Source organism: Dermochelys coriacea, chromosome 5, assembly GCF_009764565.3.
Source record: "Dermochelys coriacea isolate rDerCor1 chromosome 5, rDerCor1.pri.v4, whole genome shotgun sequence".
Taxonomy (NCBI): Eukaryota; Metazoa; Chordata; order Testudines; family Dermochelyidae; genus Dermochelys; species Dermochelys coriacea.
The window spans coordinates 112,100,104-112,116,509 of NC_050072.1; the positions used below are offsets into that span (position 1 = coordinate 112,100,104).

The following is a 16,406-nucleotide window of genomic DNA, read 5'->3' on the forward strand; positions in this document are numbered from 1 at the left end:
TTTTTTGAATCTCTTAGATTAACAATGTCAAGGTTGTTGACCTTTGCCAAAAATTGACCTTTACTTTAGACATTTGTTATGCATCAGATCTTCTGTGATAAACAGCACTCATGTGCCTGATCAGTCAGACTGGGTCTTAAAATAAGCAGAGTGGTGTTATTTTTAGCTTTGTTTGTGTGTTTGTTTTTGTTTTTACACATTGAAGTTGAATAATAATTAGTTTTAAGAGGAAATACAGTACGTCTTTGGAACCAGGTCACAGGATTTACAATATACTGTAGCACAGCTTTTGATTATGTCAGCTTTCTGGTCTACAACAAAAAGCACTTGTCACTAGTCTCGTGCAGCCTCTTGTAAACTATAATTACAGTAGACTATAGATGGAACTGTTCACGTAGAATTCAATAAAAATTGAAATTAGCAGAATTTAAGATTTCATTTGTGAAATGCTTGTTACAAATGTGTTATTTGTAGGTATTCATTAAATGAGTCAAATTAATATTTTCCAGATTATGCATTGTTCACCAACTGTTTTTAAATTGCTTACAACAGTCCACATTTGTAATGTGGGTGTGGGGGTGTGTGTGTGTGACTAATCACATGGTATATTTTGTGAACCCTTATTAGATATTTCAACTTTTTAACAAGGACATTGATTTTCCCTCCAAATATGCTATTTTAGTGACTCTGAAATACCAGCTTCTGAAAGCTTGGGATCAATAATTATGAAAACAGTCCAAAACGTTGATTCACTAACAGACACAAATGATCAACAGGAAAAATATCAAATACAAGCTAATCAGATGGTCCACAATATTGCACATTTACAAAACAAGAGCCGACTATATCACAAAAAGGTACAGTATAACTTGTGCATATTAAAATGTATTCTATGATTTTCAAATAAGCAATTTTTAGTAAATATTTTTATAGGTTACAATACTTCAGTGTTCCTCCTACTGAAGCAATCAGTCTAGTGGAGCCATTACCAAAAATTTTACAGATTCTGTTTTACTGAATATACACAAAATTAGATCTTGGAGAAATGTTTATTATGAGATGTTGTGCAGTTCTTTATTGGAAGCTTAACATATAGCCAGTAGTCTGTTCCTTGAGAATCTCTCTAGCTGAGTAATTTCTTAGGATGAGAATTGCCTACAAGATGTACTCATACAAGTAAACAAAAACATGACTCATCAATAACATATGAGCTAGCAAACATTTTATCTCAATCAATTTCAATTTATGACTTCTCAGTATTTTCAAATAAATTATCCTAGAATCATTATGACTTGTTTGCAGTCTTGTAGTAGAGGGCGTGTTAGCTATTTCATTTTTTGTTTGTCCGTGAACGTATAACTTGGGTTTAAGTTCTCAGTGGTACCAATAGTCACTCTGACAGTGACTTAAATTGACAATGAAAGTCCAGCAAAGTTTTTTAGTTCTCAAGCATTCTGGGTTGGAGGGAGTACTGTTAGTGATAGATTGCCCCCATAAGGAGACAAAAATAGATTTGGTATCATCCTGGCACCATAGACTTTATACACACCTTTTTTGCAAGAGCAAACATGGACCAAACAGTATTCCTGAGGCATCCAGGAGCCTGTTACTACTCATATTGTCTCATAGTAGGGTTTCTCACATGATATGTGATCTACTTTGAAGATTGATGCACGAGATCTGAGAAGTGCAGTTTAAAACATTCAGAATTGTTGATTTTGGCATTGCAAAGGCAAAACCTTGAAGTTTGGATTTTAGGCCACTTGGCTGCATTTAGTATTTGAACTATGATTTTTGTCCTTATAGCTGTCTTTTTGACTGCAATTTGCTTTTGTTTTGTCCTCTTGGATTTAATTTGAAGAAACAAAGGAATAAACATATGTAAAAATAAACAAACAACAAACCCATCAGGTGCTCATTTAAAGTATTAATTTTGTAATGAAGAACAAAAGGAAGTAACCATACCTTTCTTATTGTCACAACTTGACTAATCTTTGTACTGTAGATCTTGGTGCAAAATTAAGAAATATCATTGTAAAATGTTCAGTACAGCCAGGAGTACTTGTCTTGAAGATAGGTGCCTGGATTTTCAAAAGTGTCTGCCTATGCACCTAACTGCCATCAAAATCAGTTGTAGTTAGGAGCTTATGCACTTCTGAAAATACTAATAGATACCTATCTACTTCTAGGTTCCTTTAAAAATCTGTCCGTGTCTTTATGGCATTAAATTATCAATTCCACGCTTCATGTAGTACTCTTAGCCCTGGTCTACATTGGAGGGGGGGGATCAAGCTAAGTTACGCAACTTCAGCTACGTGAATAATGTACTTAGATCTACTCACTGCGATGTCTTCACTATGGTGAGTTGACTGCTGCTGCTCCCCCATCAACTCTGCTTGCGCCTCTCACGGTGGTGGAGTACAGGAGTCGATGGGAGAGTGCTCGGGGGTCGATTTTATCTCATCTAGACTAGATGCAATAAATCCATCCCCGCTGGATCGAAGGCTGCCCGCCGATCCGGCGGGTAGTGTAAACATATCCTTAGAGTTGACAGTCTGAGAGACATTGCCATTTCTGCCATCCCTCCTTTCCCTATCACCACATCCATGATATTTATTAGAGCTGAGTGGAATCCAGCATTTCTGTTCCTTAGAAAAATTCACATTTCCAAATTGGAAGAAAAAGTTGGAAATGCAAAATTTTCCATTTCAGAAGAACCAAAACAGATTTTTTTAAAAAATGTCCAGCTACCAGTTGGGCCCCCATCTCCTCAACAGCCTGCCTACTGGGGAGCAAGAGCCAGGAAAACTGGGATCTGGGGTGCCACTGCTCCCCACCAGCTGGCTAGCCAGGGCTGGCAGGGAAACGGCCAGCCTGCCTGCTGGCAGGAATCTATCCAGCCTAATCTTGTCCTTGGTGATCTGATCACCCTTTGTCTGCTACAGTTTTCCTGTTCCTCTATTCTTGTGCCTTCTAGCTCAAGCCTGGGCACAGAGCTAAAAACTTCCTCTGACTGGACTGGGACTGCCCCCCCCATTGAACTCTTCTACAGCTATAGTCTTTATGTATTTCTGTTCTGCATGGAAGATCATCGGATTTCTGACCTCCATAACTCAAGGGCAGATGGAAAGCAATGGAGGGGTGGCTGAGGGATGGCTGGGCTCTCTTGAGTGAACCATGCACTGTGATCCTAATGGAAGAGCTAGCCAGGCAGTCTCTGGGGTGACTAGAAACACAAAAGTTTTATTGAAACTTAAATAAAAATCTCGGTCTCAGTGAAACTGGCTAGTACATGGGGACTGTTCTGGTAAAACAGGATAGTCTGGATAAACCATGATGTCCTGGTTCATGGCCTGCAGGAATCTATGAAGGTCTCTTCAGATCCTGAAGAAACAGGCATCAGAGTCGTAGCAGCAGGCAAATTGACTTTATCCAGTGCCCCGTCTAGCAGACAAGCAACTGTGAAGACCAGTGTTGAGAAGATGGTGCCAAGAAAAAACTGGAATGGCACTGTCACTTATGTCGCCAGCATCAAAGCAGACTCCATTGCCATCACCGACACTGATACCAAAGCAGACACCGACACGTCTGTACTGAAGACCGGCACTAAGAGGGGCTACTCTGAACATTAAGGCAGAGATTCCAGATGGAGCTCAGAAACTTTATGCAAGGACAGACCATGAAAAGCCTCTGGAGAGAAATCCACCAAGTCCTGCACTGTGTTGAAGACTGGTGATAAGAAGCAGCCTACAAAGGAGGACTCCTCTGTTACTGACCCTGGATTCGGCATCAGACCTCTCATCATAGATGCCCATATCCGATGACACACCACTGGAAAAGCCAGAACCATCATCAGCACCGAGGCACCTGCCAGTACCCAGTACCAACCATGGCACTGTGAGCATTATATTCCTCTGCACTGCCCATGGAGGAGATCTGTTCCTCCTGTCCATTGCACTCTTACTTGAGATCTTAATGTCATTGTCTTGAAACTCACAGAGCCTCTTTTTGAGCCACTATTGGATTATTCACTTTATCCTTAAGATTGTCTTCCTTGGAATGGATGATCAGTGAGCTCCAGGCCCTTACGACTAGACCTCCTTACACATCCTTTAATAGTGACAAGGTGGTTCTGAGACCATACCCTAGATTCCCCTCTAAGGAGGGTCTTGGAGTTCCACTTAAGTCACTCAGTTAACTTGTCAGTACTCTTCCCAAAACTACATTGGATGCTGTGTGAGAGAAAGCTACATACTTTGAAGGGTTCTAAAGTCTTGATTTGTTACACTGTCAGGACTAAATCTTTCAGACTGTATCCAGACCATCGAAATGCCTAAATCATTTAATCACAGAAGCTCTCTGAGTGGATCACATCACCATCTCCACTTCTTACCGATTAGCTGGTGAGCTTCTCCATCCAAATGTCCAGATGCGCACCACCAGAGCACAGGTATTTAGTTGAGTCTGCTTCAGAAATGTTCCAGTATCTGAGATCTGTAAAGCAGTGATATGGAGCAGCTCACTGAATTTCATTTAAACGTTGTGCCCTTAGCATGGCAGCTAGGCTGAATGCCAAGTTTGGGAGAACAGTTTTTCAATATCTGACTGATACAGCTGATGCGTCTCCTTCCCCCCATTCAGAGTGGATACTTGCCAGTCATCTACAGTGGGATCCACAATGACACATATTTGAAGAAGGAAGAATGGTTACTTACTCTACAGGAACTGTGGTTCTTAGAGATGTTGTAGTCACTGTGGATCCCTTGCCCTACCCTCAATCCCCACTCTTTGGAGTCCTCCACTAACATGGGCTGTGAATGGCAAAGGAACTGATGGAGGGCCACAGCTGCCCTATATGGGAGCACAAAACAGACATTGCTATTAAAAAGTCTTCAGTCTTTCACATGAGGTGCTCAAATGGGATCCATACTGACATACTTTAGGGAAAATAACCATCCTTTACTTAAGGTTTCATAAGAAGCCAATGACAGAGCTGGAAATGGAGCTCTGTTCTTTGTGGTAGTGGACAAATGAATCCAGTAGACCACAGTGCCTCTCATACAGTTATTTCAACTCTCTATCCATAGACCAAATGTAAAATGGTGGTGTAATGCTTACCTACCATTGTAAAGTACTTCAAGATCTATGTGAAAAAATACTACGTAAATGCAAACTCTTATTATTAGCCAGATTCTTTTAGATGGGACCACTAGGGCACAAAGAGTAATTTAGTTGGGAAGCTGTTACTTAGTAGTTAAATGTTTTCTCTTGAACTGAGAATCCTGGGTTTTAGTCATAAGTCTAACAATTAATTTGCTATGACTTTATAGCATCTTTTTCCAACATTTGGGCTGAAAGGAGCTTCTTCACATACATGCATGGCTGTCTAAATTACCGAGACATTTTAGATTATTAGATTAACTATAAAATTGGGCATCATTGCTCACTGTATTAAATCTGTCGATTTATGGTATGGTTATTTACAGTTTAAGAAATATATAGTTCTTTACCTGCACAAAAGAAAAATTGCAAGATTTTGGAAACAAATTAAATAATATAGGGAATTCAAAAAACAAAACTTTGTTTAAGAACTGATTAAGGACTTAAAAGCAAGGAAGTGAATAATTTTTTTTAATGAATCATATTTTACCCACTTCTGTGCATGTATTGCTTATATTCCTACTGCATTTGGCAAGCAACATTGTTCATCTTTATACTTGTGTCAATTGAACATTGAACAGGTTATTAGCCTATTTAGATTACAGAGTCTAGCAGTAATTATCATTTTATATTGAGATATTCTAGGTCTAATCTTTACAAGTGCATGCACCTGATTTAGGTGTAGTCAAACACAGGAGTTGGGGATTGTGTATGAACATAGGTATTGCATGCTATTTTAGGCTGACTATCTAATTTGGACTTTTGCAAAAGTGTACGCAAGCATTTCAATCTTTGAGCCATTATCTTGTTACTTAAATGTCATGAAAAGTGGGATAATGTAGGTCCTGAAGTATTAGAACCTCTTTCATCCTAACGATGATTGGTGTATATTTTATTTAGAATGGTACATCTCCCATAGCATCATACAGTGGTATTACAGTACACTGTTTTATCCTCTTGCTTATGCCATAGTTGGGAACCTATGAGAATTATTATCTTAGTAGGACCGTGCTATTCTTTACAGTTTTTTTCTGTTCCCTATGGAAAGGAAATAAATTAGTACTTTTCACTATACTGTTATTTGTCCACACTTTTGCATAGTTTTTATTTATTTTAATTTTGCTTATTTGAGATGGGGAATTCTGACATTTATTTCCATACAAATCAGTAAGCTCTGGAGTGTTAACAGTAGATGTGTCAAAGTAGAAGCTTTTTAATCTTTGCGCTGCTGTTCTTTATTTAGGGCAACACACAGAACAAGGACATTGAAAAATCACATTCCCAAAGGAGGAAGATCGGTCCTTTCATAACAGCTCATCCATCAGTTATAAACAAAGGTATGAATTTTAGATACATTTGGGGCCAAGTCATGAAAGTAAGAAAAAGATATGCAAGGGCTTTTGTGCGTGCCTAGTGTTTGCATGCAAGCACCATTACTCTGCACATACCCAATTATATGCTTTCTTAGTATTTGCCTATTGAAATGCGGCATATACACATATTTTAAAATTTGGTCCTTTATTTTAATGAAGTTCTATTCTGAATACTGATTATACAAAATGGCATCATCTTGCTCAGCTTATCTAATTTTTGTTTCTATCTCCAACCTATTGATTTTACTGTCTAAAGTAAGTTTTTACAACTTTCTATTCTTTTTAGTCCAGGGGAGCCAATACAGCTGTGAGACAGAATGAGCATATTCTCATCTGGCTCAGACCTTAAAAAAAATCTGTAAACTAAGCACTGATTGTACAATCTTTATTGTTGGTAATGCATCAATGAGAAACTTGGAATCCAGTTTGACTTGAATTTGAATTTGCAGAGCTGGCAGTTATTAAAAAAACAACCCTTTGTATGTAACCTGAACCAGCTTGATCTGGAAGTCATTGAGAGACAATAAACATGGAACCCTATAAGCTGCTTTTAGCTTCATTTTTCAGATAGAACTTTGGAAGGCTAATGAAAAACTAAAAGCAATTTAATAATTATGCCATGACCTTCCAGTTTGGTGACCTGCCACTTTATGTTTAGTAAACAGAGAGAAAAGGAGAAATATTGTGATCCAGAAACTAGGCTGCTCTGTTTTATTGCGGGAACGAATTAAGTCCTTGCAGCAGCAGATAGCTGTTCTGCAGAACGCAAAAAGGACAGCAGTGACTTCTGTCAAAGACTTTAAGAAAGCCAATGAAAAACTAACATCTCAACTACACCTGGCTGATCAAAGACTTCAAACCAGCAGACGGACAATACAGGTAACTCTCTGGTAGAATGTAACAGAAAGATCACATTGCCAAAGTCTGACAGCCAAATTCACCCTTTGTATAATTCCATGGAATTATGTCAGAATTTAATTTATGATTTTACCTTGTTGTGGTCAATATTTTGATAGCGCATGTTTGCTTAAACACATTGAGCATATTTTTGTTTTGAGTCAGTTACCACCTACAGCAGGTTATTAAAATAGAGTCCTCAATTCTGTTGAGCGCTAAGTGGGAGGAAGCTTCCCTGAGGAGGTAAAATACCATAACCACACCCATTCCTGTACAAGCACCAGTGATTTGGGGGATAGCTGACTAGCTTCAGATGCTGGAGCAGAGTGGAGCAGCTTGTGCTGTTTCCGTCCTCTTTGGTCAGGATCCAGAATCAGCCCCACATCTTTTTTTTTAATCCTAGATTTCTCTGTTAAGGTGAGGGCAGTTAGAGAGCAAGTTTTATGAAACTGGAAACTAGCAAACTGAAAGATAAGCTGCCATTTGGTTAATCTCCGCCACTCCCCAAAATGCCAGCTTTCCATCTCCTTCTTTAGCCTTCTCTCCATTTCCTCCATATTCCTATTCCTTCCTGTTTTTCCTCACTCTCTTTTTTTAATGTATATTTTGTGTTAATTTATATGAAAACTCCTCAGCTGGACTCCCCTTGCTACTCATGCTGTAGTGACTGGCCTGTCTTTTTATAGAGCCGATTCAACATTTCTGCAGTAATTGTCTTCTCTTGGTCACACAAAAATACCCTGCCTCCAAAATAACAGGGCTACAACAGATGGACTTGCTGAAAGGAGGCAGGCATTAAAAAAAAGATCAAATTTCACTTCTCTCCCTCCCTTCCCTAATCTTCTCTGAATTTTTCTATTTGCAGAGAAGGTGAAAAATATATGAAGACCAGTCCTTTTTACTGTTTGGGGTAGGGGGAGGTACTAATTTCCAGAGGGGGAAAAATCTCATTTCTGTTATGCCTTTTGCATAACTGTGCATGCATTATGAAATGTATGTTTGAAATGTTCAAATACAGATGGTCCAAAGGCATATCTAATGATTAGTGGAGCTCTCCCTACCTCATAAGCAGTATCATAATGTAGAGGTTCATGGACTGTATTATTTTCACAGGGACTAACAAGTAATGTAGATAGAACAGGTAATGTCCATACAAATTTTGGATTGCCACAAGAAAGCAAACTGGGAAAAACAAATAAAAGGATGCCCATGTTGTATTGTCAGGAAACTGGAAAAAAAATGCACTACTGACATAAGCATAAATCATACCGGACCACCAGGTCTGCTATAGTTAAGGTTAAGGTCAGCTTTCTACGTAAATGATGATTCTTCTAAGCGCTCTGAAATCTGTATGCATAGCTGGATTGTCTTGAAATCTGCTATGCCTAGTTGGGGTATGTGATAGAATTAGTGACACAAATTTAGGGTAATTTGTACAGAAGGTTCCTGAGATACAGCCCTCACCTAAAAAAAACAGCTTTTCTTAAAGTTCACAGATTCTACCAGCTTTTTTGTGAACACTTAGGGTATGTTTACATAAGCCTGAGTCAGGCTCAAACCTATCCTCCCTTCCATCCACATACAAATCCCACTAACCGAGGTCTAGGGTCCCAGGACCCTGCAGGGGTACAGTGTCTAATCCCAGGTCAAGCTTTAACACATGGTTCGAGCCCTATTGATTTGCAGTGTAGATGCAGCACCTCTTGACTTGGGTCTTGGGAGACATCTAAAAAATATCCCACGGGCCAACTTCCTTTGTCAAGAACCTTAAAGAACCTTAAATCTACTCTATTGAAAACAGAAGCAACCGCTCTTGGTGCACTTTAGCAGCTCAGTGAGTCAGCATTAACCCTTCTTAGCACTGAGCTGTAAACACACAAGCACAGAGCCTTCTGTGGTTGCAGTGGAGACTGAACAGAAAAAGCCCTTTGCAAAGCATGCTGCTTCATCGTCATGGGAACACAGCCTGATTTTGGTAAATCTCTGGTGCAAGGCTAGCAAAACTAGGAATGCCCACATATACTAGCAAATAGCAAAGAACCTGACAGCTCTGCAAATTTACCAGACAGTGCAGGGAGTTCAATAAGTGGCTCAAGAGTGAGTACTGGAAAACCAGGGACCAGAACAGCAATTTGGGCAACTTGTCTGTTTTCTGAGGCATTTGACTGGATGCTGGTTTCATAAGCCAAGGCAAAAGGTGGTGTGCAGTGTCTCCCAGAATAATGGTGGAGACAGTAACTCCTTTTATGACAGTCATTTGGTGAGAATAGTGTCCCAGCCTGTCCATGAATATAGATTCCTGATAGTTGGAAAACCCTGGCATCATGAAATTTTCCAGTGCAACCCATGTGGATATTCGTAAATTGCCCTCTGTGGTTCGCAAGGTCCTGCATAACAATGAACTTGTACCCTTTTTGGTTTATGTGCTTGTTAGGGGAGATTTTGACAGCCCATCAAAACGCCTAGGTCACCGCCAGTACTGGAATATTGATTATTATGCTTATAGCCAAAAGCAGCTGTAAGGCCTTTGTAGCAGCCTTAGCATAAGTAGGCAGGCCAGGAGAGGAGTGGGAGTGACCACGACAATTGAGTATGATCCTGTGCCCTCCTGCCTTGCTTCTTTCAAACTGCTGAAGTTTGCAGTTTTGGAAAGATAGGAAGTCTATCTGTACTTGACTTCTGGTGTATGTGTGCCAGGACCCATGATGCTGCAGACTCCACAAAAACACATCTAACAACTTGAACAAAACAACTAACAACAAAAACAACTAATGGCTTCAAACTTCTTGCTTAATGAACTTCTTGCGACATGGTTATTTGTGATTGACAAGCTATGTGACATTTTGAGCATAAAAAGGGAAAGAGATGTGAGTGATTTGGATTTGACCTTCTGGACATCTCTTGGAATCCTCAGTGACAGGCAGAGGGCTGGTCACCTGAACCTTGTTGTTAGACCACTCAAGACCTTTTCAAATTGTGGGTAACTATAGATTTGGGGAACTCTAACCATTTGCATATCTGTGTGTGCTGGAAATAGTAATTTTGGATAAAAGCACTTGGGGTTTGTGCCAATTTTTAATCGGATGGATGGGCCATGCCCCGTTGATTTATTTCCCAACACTGCCTCGCAAAGGGTAAAGTTACCAAGAGCTTTGGATTGAGAGAACCCTCAGTAGCATATTCCTTGAGGAGGGCAGAGGAGTCTCATCAATGGCCCCAGCACAGTTTGGAAACTCCATTCTCTCAAAGCCAGCCCTTCAGAAATATCTTTTGTGCCCACCACCTTGGGGAAAACAGCACACCCAACTGCCTCAGAAACCTCTACCATCACTTAACCCACAGTTGACTTTCCAGTACCAAACTGATTTGCAATGGACCTATATCTGTCTGGGGTAGCCAGCTTCCAGACAGCTATAGCAACCCACTTCTGGCCTGGTAGGGGTGTTCTCATGCGTGTGTCTTTATGCTGCTCACAGAGCTCCAGAAATGCAGCTTTCTTCATGCTAAAGTTCTGGACTCGCTGCTGGTTATCCCAGGCCTGCATGACGATGGTGATCCCATTAGTCTGTGCTTGTGGCCCTGCTCCAGAAGTGCTGGTCTATATAGGGGGCATCAGAGGCTGTACTGAGTTTATTGAGAAGCATCATTCAGTTTGAGTCTGCCACCACGCCTGCGTACTCCTCCTCCTTCTGCTCCATTGTAACCTGTGGCAGATGCCTTTGCTGTATTAGAAAAACACCATCAAAATGGCCACCAGTGCCTCACAAAAGTTCTGTCCATTTCCTGACACAGGCGTGAAAGCACAAGCAAGAGAAGTTCTTCAAAAAGTGCCTCCTCTATGTTGCTGGCTCCAGCAGTTGGGAGTGCACTGACTGCAGCAGGCTGTATTGGCAAGCGGTTCAACCTTCCTGTAATGTGCAGGGTGGACAGTCAAGTTTTCCAACAGTACACCATGGTGAAAGGGCTTGAGCAGCCACATTTTGGGTGGGTACTGGGGAGTCTAGAATGTGGTTGGTTTGACTCAGGTTTGCATACTGCAGTGTGGATGCCAGAGCCCTAGGTTCAAACCCAGGTTAGAAAAATTTTAACCTAGGGTTAACAATCTGTAAATAGCTTAAGTCCTGGGTTCTCTAACTCGGGGTCAGCTGACTCATGTCCCACTAACTCTGGGCGTACATTGCAGTGTAGACATATGATTATCTTCTAATGGTTTAATGGGAGAGGAAGGGGAGGTGAATTGGAAACGGTGGCTGGGCGGCTCAATGTTGTGGAGGAGGGTGTACGGAAAAGACACACTAATCTCCTCTCGCCTGGTTAAAGTTACTGTAACACTATGTAATAAAACTTCTAGTTCTTGGGAGATAGACCATGTCTGAGATTTTTTCTCACCAGCCCTGTAAGTAACTACACATTTCAAACATTTCAAAGCACAAGTATTATCCCCACTCCACTATAATGAAGTTTACTGGGGGTGAGGGGTACTTAGGAATCACACGGCAACTGTGTGGCCTACTGGAAAAAACAGTGGGCTGGGACTCCGCAAACCTGGACTCTATTGATACCTCAGCCACTGGCCTGCTGGCTGACTTCAATCAAATCACTTCACGTCTCTGTGCATCAGTTTCCCCATCTGTACAATGGGGATAATGATGTTTCTCTCCTTGAGCTCTTCTGTTGAAAAACCCTACATTTATTATCAGTACCCGGCCACAATAGTATCGCAGTTGCTTCCCTTCATGATAATTACAGCTGCCTAAATGATCATGAACTCCTGCCAGCAACATTTCTCTTTTTATTGAGAAGACTAGGAAATGCAATGGCAAGAACTTTGTTAATTCAGAGTTAAGGTTGCCAGGTGCTATCTTGTGCCATTCTAGAACACCAAGTTCAGTAAAATTTAGATTTGTGAAAACCAAGAAATAAAGAGTCAGGGTATTTCAAATTCCAACTTCTGAAAACTGGAAAATGAAAAGTTAAGATATGTGCCCACACAACCTTAACTCTGGACTCTTTGAGTGATACCCCAATATGCCCATAACACATACTTGCATTCTGCCTTTACACTGAACAGGAGCTACCTGCACCTGCCCTACACTCAAACACTTAATCTACTCCACAGAAAGAATACCCCATCTGTTAAATTTCACATCCCTTTCACAACCCCTTCACCTTTATGCCCATCTAAATGCTGACAGTACCCATGGCAAGAAGACCCCTGTGTCCCACTATTGACACTGTCTATACAATACAGAACTGAAATGAGGCATACTGGATCTTTCTGGATACACATGCACCTCTTTCCTTTGATCACACCTACTGAGGTCAGTGTGAGGAGCTCACCTCTTCTTCCTCCAAGGTACACAGCCACCTGATCACCTCATATCACAGTCACAGCTCTTCTAGTTGCTCCAGCTAATTCCTCCATCATTCAGTACAGTTACACCTAACACAAGGAATGCAGCTGAAGTACATGCAGATAATTCCTAGCACCTAATGCCAGCTCCAGGTGGTCAGAGTTAAGGTTTGCATGGGCATGTACCTTACCTCTTCATTTCCTGTTTTGCACAAGTTTGAGTTTTGCTGAACTCTACATTCTGGAAGGGCACCCGTAACTCTAAAGTTCTTTTGGTCAGTTAATATGACCTTACTGGAAACACTTTTTTCCACTGGTGCAGGGTGGAAAAAGCCTGGTCTCTCAACAAAAGCAATTTTCACCATGCTAATTTAGTTGGAAAACAGACAAATGACATGTTAGTCACAGGACCCCTTAACATTTGGTGCACTCTGAGCAAATACATAAATGGCATTGCAGGTATTCAAGGAAAAATTGCATTAAACATGTACGTTATTTTTTCCTTCTCAGCAATCAGTTCAAATTCCTTTTCCCACAACTAATTACACTTGAGGTGCCATACAAGTGCTACCAAGTGGGAAATCCACATTTTAAGCAGAGGCTTGGGCTACCTGCCAAGAGAAAATTAAGGAGGTAAAGAACCTCTACCTCTACTGTCACTGCAGGGTACATGTATGTTTTAGAGAGAGTATGTGGTTCAGACAGATCAAATGACTTGTAAAACATATTTTTTGTGCTCTGTAGAAAAGTTATCTAGAAGCTAATCCTCAAGGTATTGCAAAGGTAACAGAAGTTGTTTTAAATGCTGTCATCCGTTTACCATGCCACTACTAACAATGGGGTTATGTTTTCAGTTCTTTACCCCAATATCTTTGTTATACTGGCTGCTGACATTTTCTCTTGAATGTAGAAAGGGAAAAGAAGAACTAAAACACAAGGGAATAACCCATGAAAATGAAACTGAGAATGGTGGGTAGTTTTAAGGAAAATATTAATAATTTAAATAGCATCAAAATTGTTAATAGCCATATTTATAACTGTCTACATAATCATAATGGGCTGGAGTGACACATATAGCATATTTGTGGTACTGGATTAAACTAAACGTTGTATCCTAGCATTCGTAAACATTAGCATCATGTATATGGATAAGATAGCCCCATTGACTGAATTTAGCTAAAGAAAGAAATTCATTAATAGACATAGACAGATGTTTGTGCAGTCAATACTTCATCAAAATCCCAAAAGGAATCTAGTGGTATAAGATCATCTCTAGAGTTAAGATTTAAATGTTTCAGATGTTCATTTGGAGACAGATTTTATAGTTCATCCAACCTGAGGACTGGCTGGTATCAGTTGATCTCCAGGACTTATAATCTATCTATCATTAGGAATACTAGATTTTAAATTCATTTATTCTTTTTAGCTTTATAAACTCTGTGTAGCAATGCAGAGTTCATACTGCAGTTTTTGCTGAAAAAAAAATAATCTCTGCATATTTTTTGCAAAATGACTATAGGGTGACTGCACATGTGAGACTCAAAGTTCGCATTCTTGAGGACTCCCATAAGTAGTGAATCAAGACCTTCTGTTCACAAGTACAGTAGTTAAGCTTTGCAATCAGTGTTTTGAAATAACAGCTGGAATTATTGCTTAATGTAGAAGTGATGGAATCTGATCTTTCCTGAGTTCCTTAGAAAACTGTCGTGGAAAAATTATTGGCAAAATTCAGGGAAATTCTTTTGAAGAAGCTTGTTTTCTTCCTGCACCCCCTGTGTCTAATGGCAGTACTGAAATTTCTATCACCAGATGTCTGCTCATATTAAGACTTTCTGTTACATATAGAGGAGGAATTACAATTAGAGTTATGCAAAATGTACCATTTTCACAGCAAAAACTCAGACAAAAAGTATGTGGGATACAAAGGGAAACCATCCGATCACAATTTAAATCAGTGATGCTTACCTTATTAGTGCCATGTCCCAACTGGCATCCCATCTTGCTCAAATGCCCCCCAAAATCCTTTGCGCCCATTCCCGTAGTGCTTCAAAAGCAGTGCCACAGGAATAGTAGTAATACTTTGAGTTGCCTTTGGCACCTGAATAGTAATAGTTGCAAAGTGGCTGAACAAATCTGTTTCAGCAGAAGACCAGGGACTGGGAGAATGGGAACAAGCTTGCAACCCACCAGGCAACTGCTGGCTATGCCTTTGGGGAGCACAACACAACGGTTGAAAAGCAGTTCTTCAAACATATTCTTCCAGATGTGTAACCGTTTTGTTTTGTTTTTTATTTTTAAAAAAAGCCTCTGCATGGTGTTGCCATAATTCAACCTAAAGATTTCCTGTGGTAGCATTTTAGAAAAAAACTTCAGGCTTTTCTTGAGCTATTCTACGTTCTCTAGCTTCCTTTGCCTAGCTCTTACTGTGCTTTTGTTTGATTCTTATTATCCTTCTCAAAGGTTTGTTGATTTGGTGAAACTTCTCAAGCATAGGAAGGAGGAAACATAAGAGAGGGTAGAGAAAGGATTCTCACTTTTTAAAAATAATTCTCTTCTGGTTTGTGGCTTCCTTTTACTTATATATTTGCTTATTTTTATTTATACACTCTACCATAGCAAAGAGGTTCAAAGGTGCACATGCAAATTCAGTAACACAACTCCCTTCTTTCCTCTCCTTATTGTGCTTAAGTTACAATATGCATACTGTGTATAACTTCACCAAGTTTTGGAGATTGCTTAAATATCCAGTTACAATGGTGTTAATTAAAGCCTGATGGCCAAATTTGGACACCATGTAAACAGCTGCCGTTAATTACAGTAGAGCTGCATCACTAACCCTAGGTCTGAATTTGTCCCTAGTTTGGATATTGGATTTTCAGCTTACCACCGTTTTCCTTCCTTTCAGAGTTTACTTCAAACCCTTAATGTTATTTACATTAGAGTTTTTGAAGTTTGTGTTTTTCTTAAGGTCACATTTTAAAAAGCAAAGCTACTAATAGTTATCAAATGGATAGTAATTGTCCTGAATTAAGTAAAAACTTGTTTTAGGACTTCCTCCAATTCAGCAAAGCTTTTAAACTCTGCTGAATTTGGGGCCTTTTATAAACACTGTCCTGATTAACAGTAGTAGTGTTCTTAGGGACCTAACCATTTTGTCTTACTGAAGCCTATTTTTACACTTCCTGGTATCAGATCTTTGACCCTATTACCTTAAAGTATCATTCTGAACCATTATGAACTGTTGTTTCCTAAGTCCATAAAATAAAACTCGACATTTTCAATTACAGAAATTTTCTGCAAATGTGCAATGTCTAATTTACTAAGTAAATTAGTTGGTTTTATTCATTCCCCATGTCAAGGTTCCTTCCCCACTCTGAACTCTAAGGTACAGATCTGGGGACCTTCATGAAAACCTCCTAAGCTTACTTTTACCAGCTTACGTTAAAACTTCCCCAAGGTACAAACTATTTTACCTTTTGCCCTTGGACTTTCGCTGCCACCACCAAATGTCTAACCGGGTTTATTATTGGGAAAGAGTTGTTTGGAAACGTCTTTCCCCCCAAAATCCTCACCAAAACCTTGCACCCCCCATTCCTGGGGAAGGTTTGATAAAAATCCTCACC

General features: G+C 39.9%; 1 protein-coding gene across 5 annotated transcripts in view; it reads left to right on the plus strand.

Moving 5' to 3' along the window:
- CNTLN (centlein) overlaps positions 1–16,406 on the plus strand; it is a 283,198-nt gene that overhangs the window by 193,644 nt on the left and 73,148 nt on the right. For all 5 annotated transcript variants that reach the window (XM_038402595.2, XM_043515178.1, XM_043515179.1 and 2 more), the window contains 3 exons: positions 683–857; positions 6,404–6,497; positions 7,192–7,412. In XM_038402595.2, the coding sequence (XP_038258523.1) occupies positions 683–857; positions 6,404–6,497; positions 7,192–7,412 (490 nt within the window). The remainder of the gene's footprint in view (positions 1–682; positions 858–6,403; positions 6,498–7,191; positions 7,413–16,406) is intronic.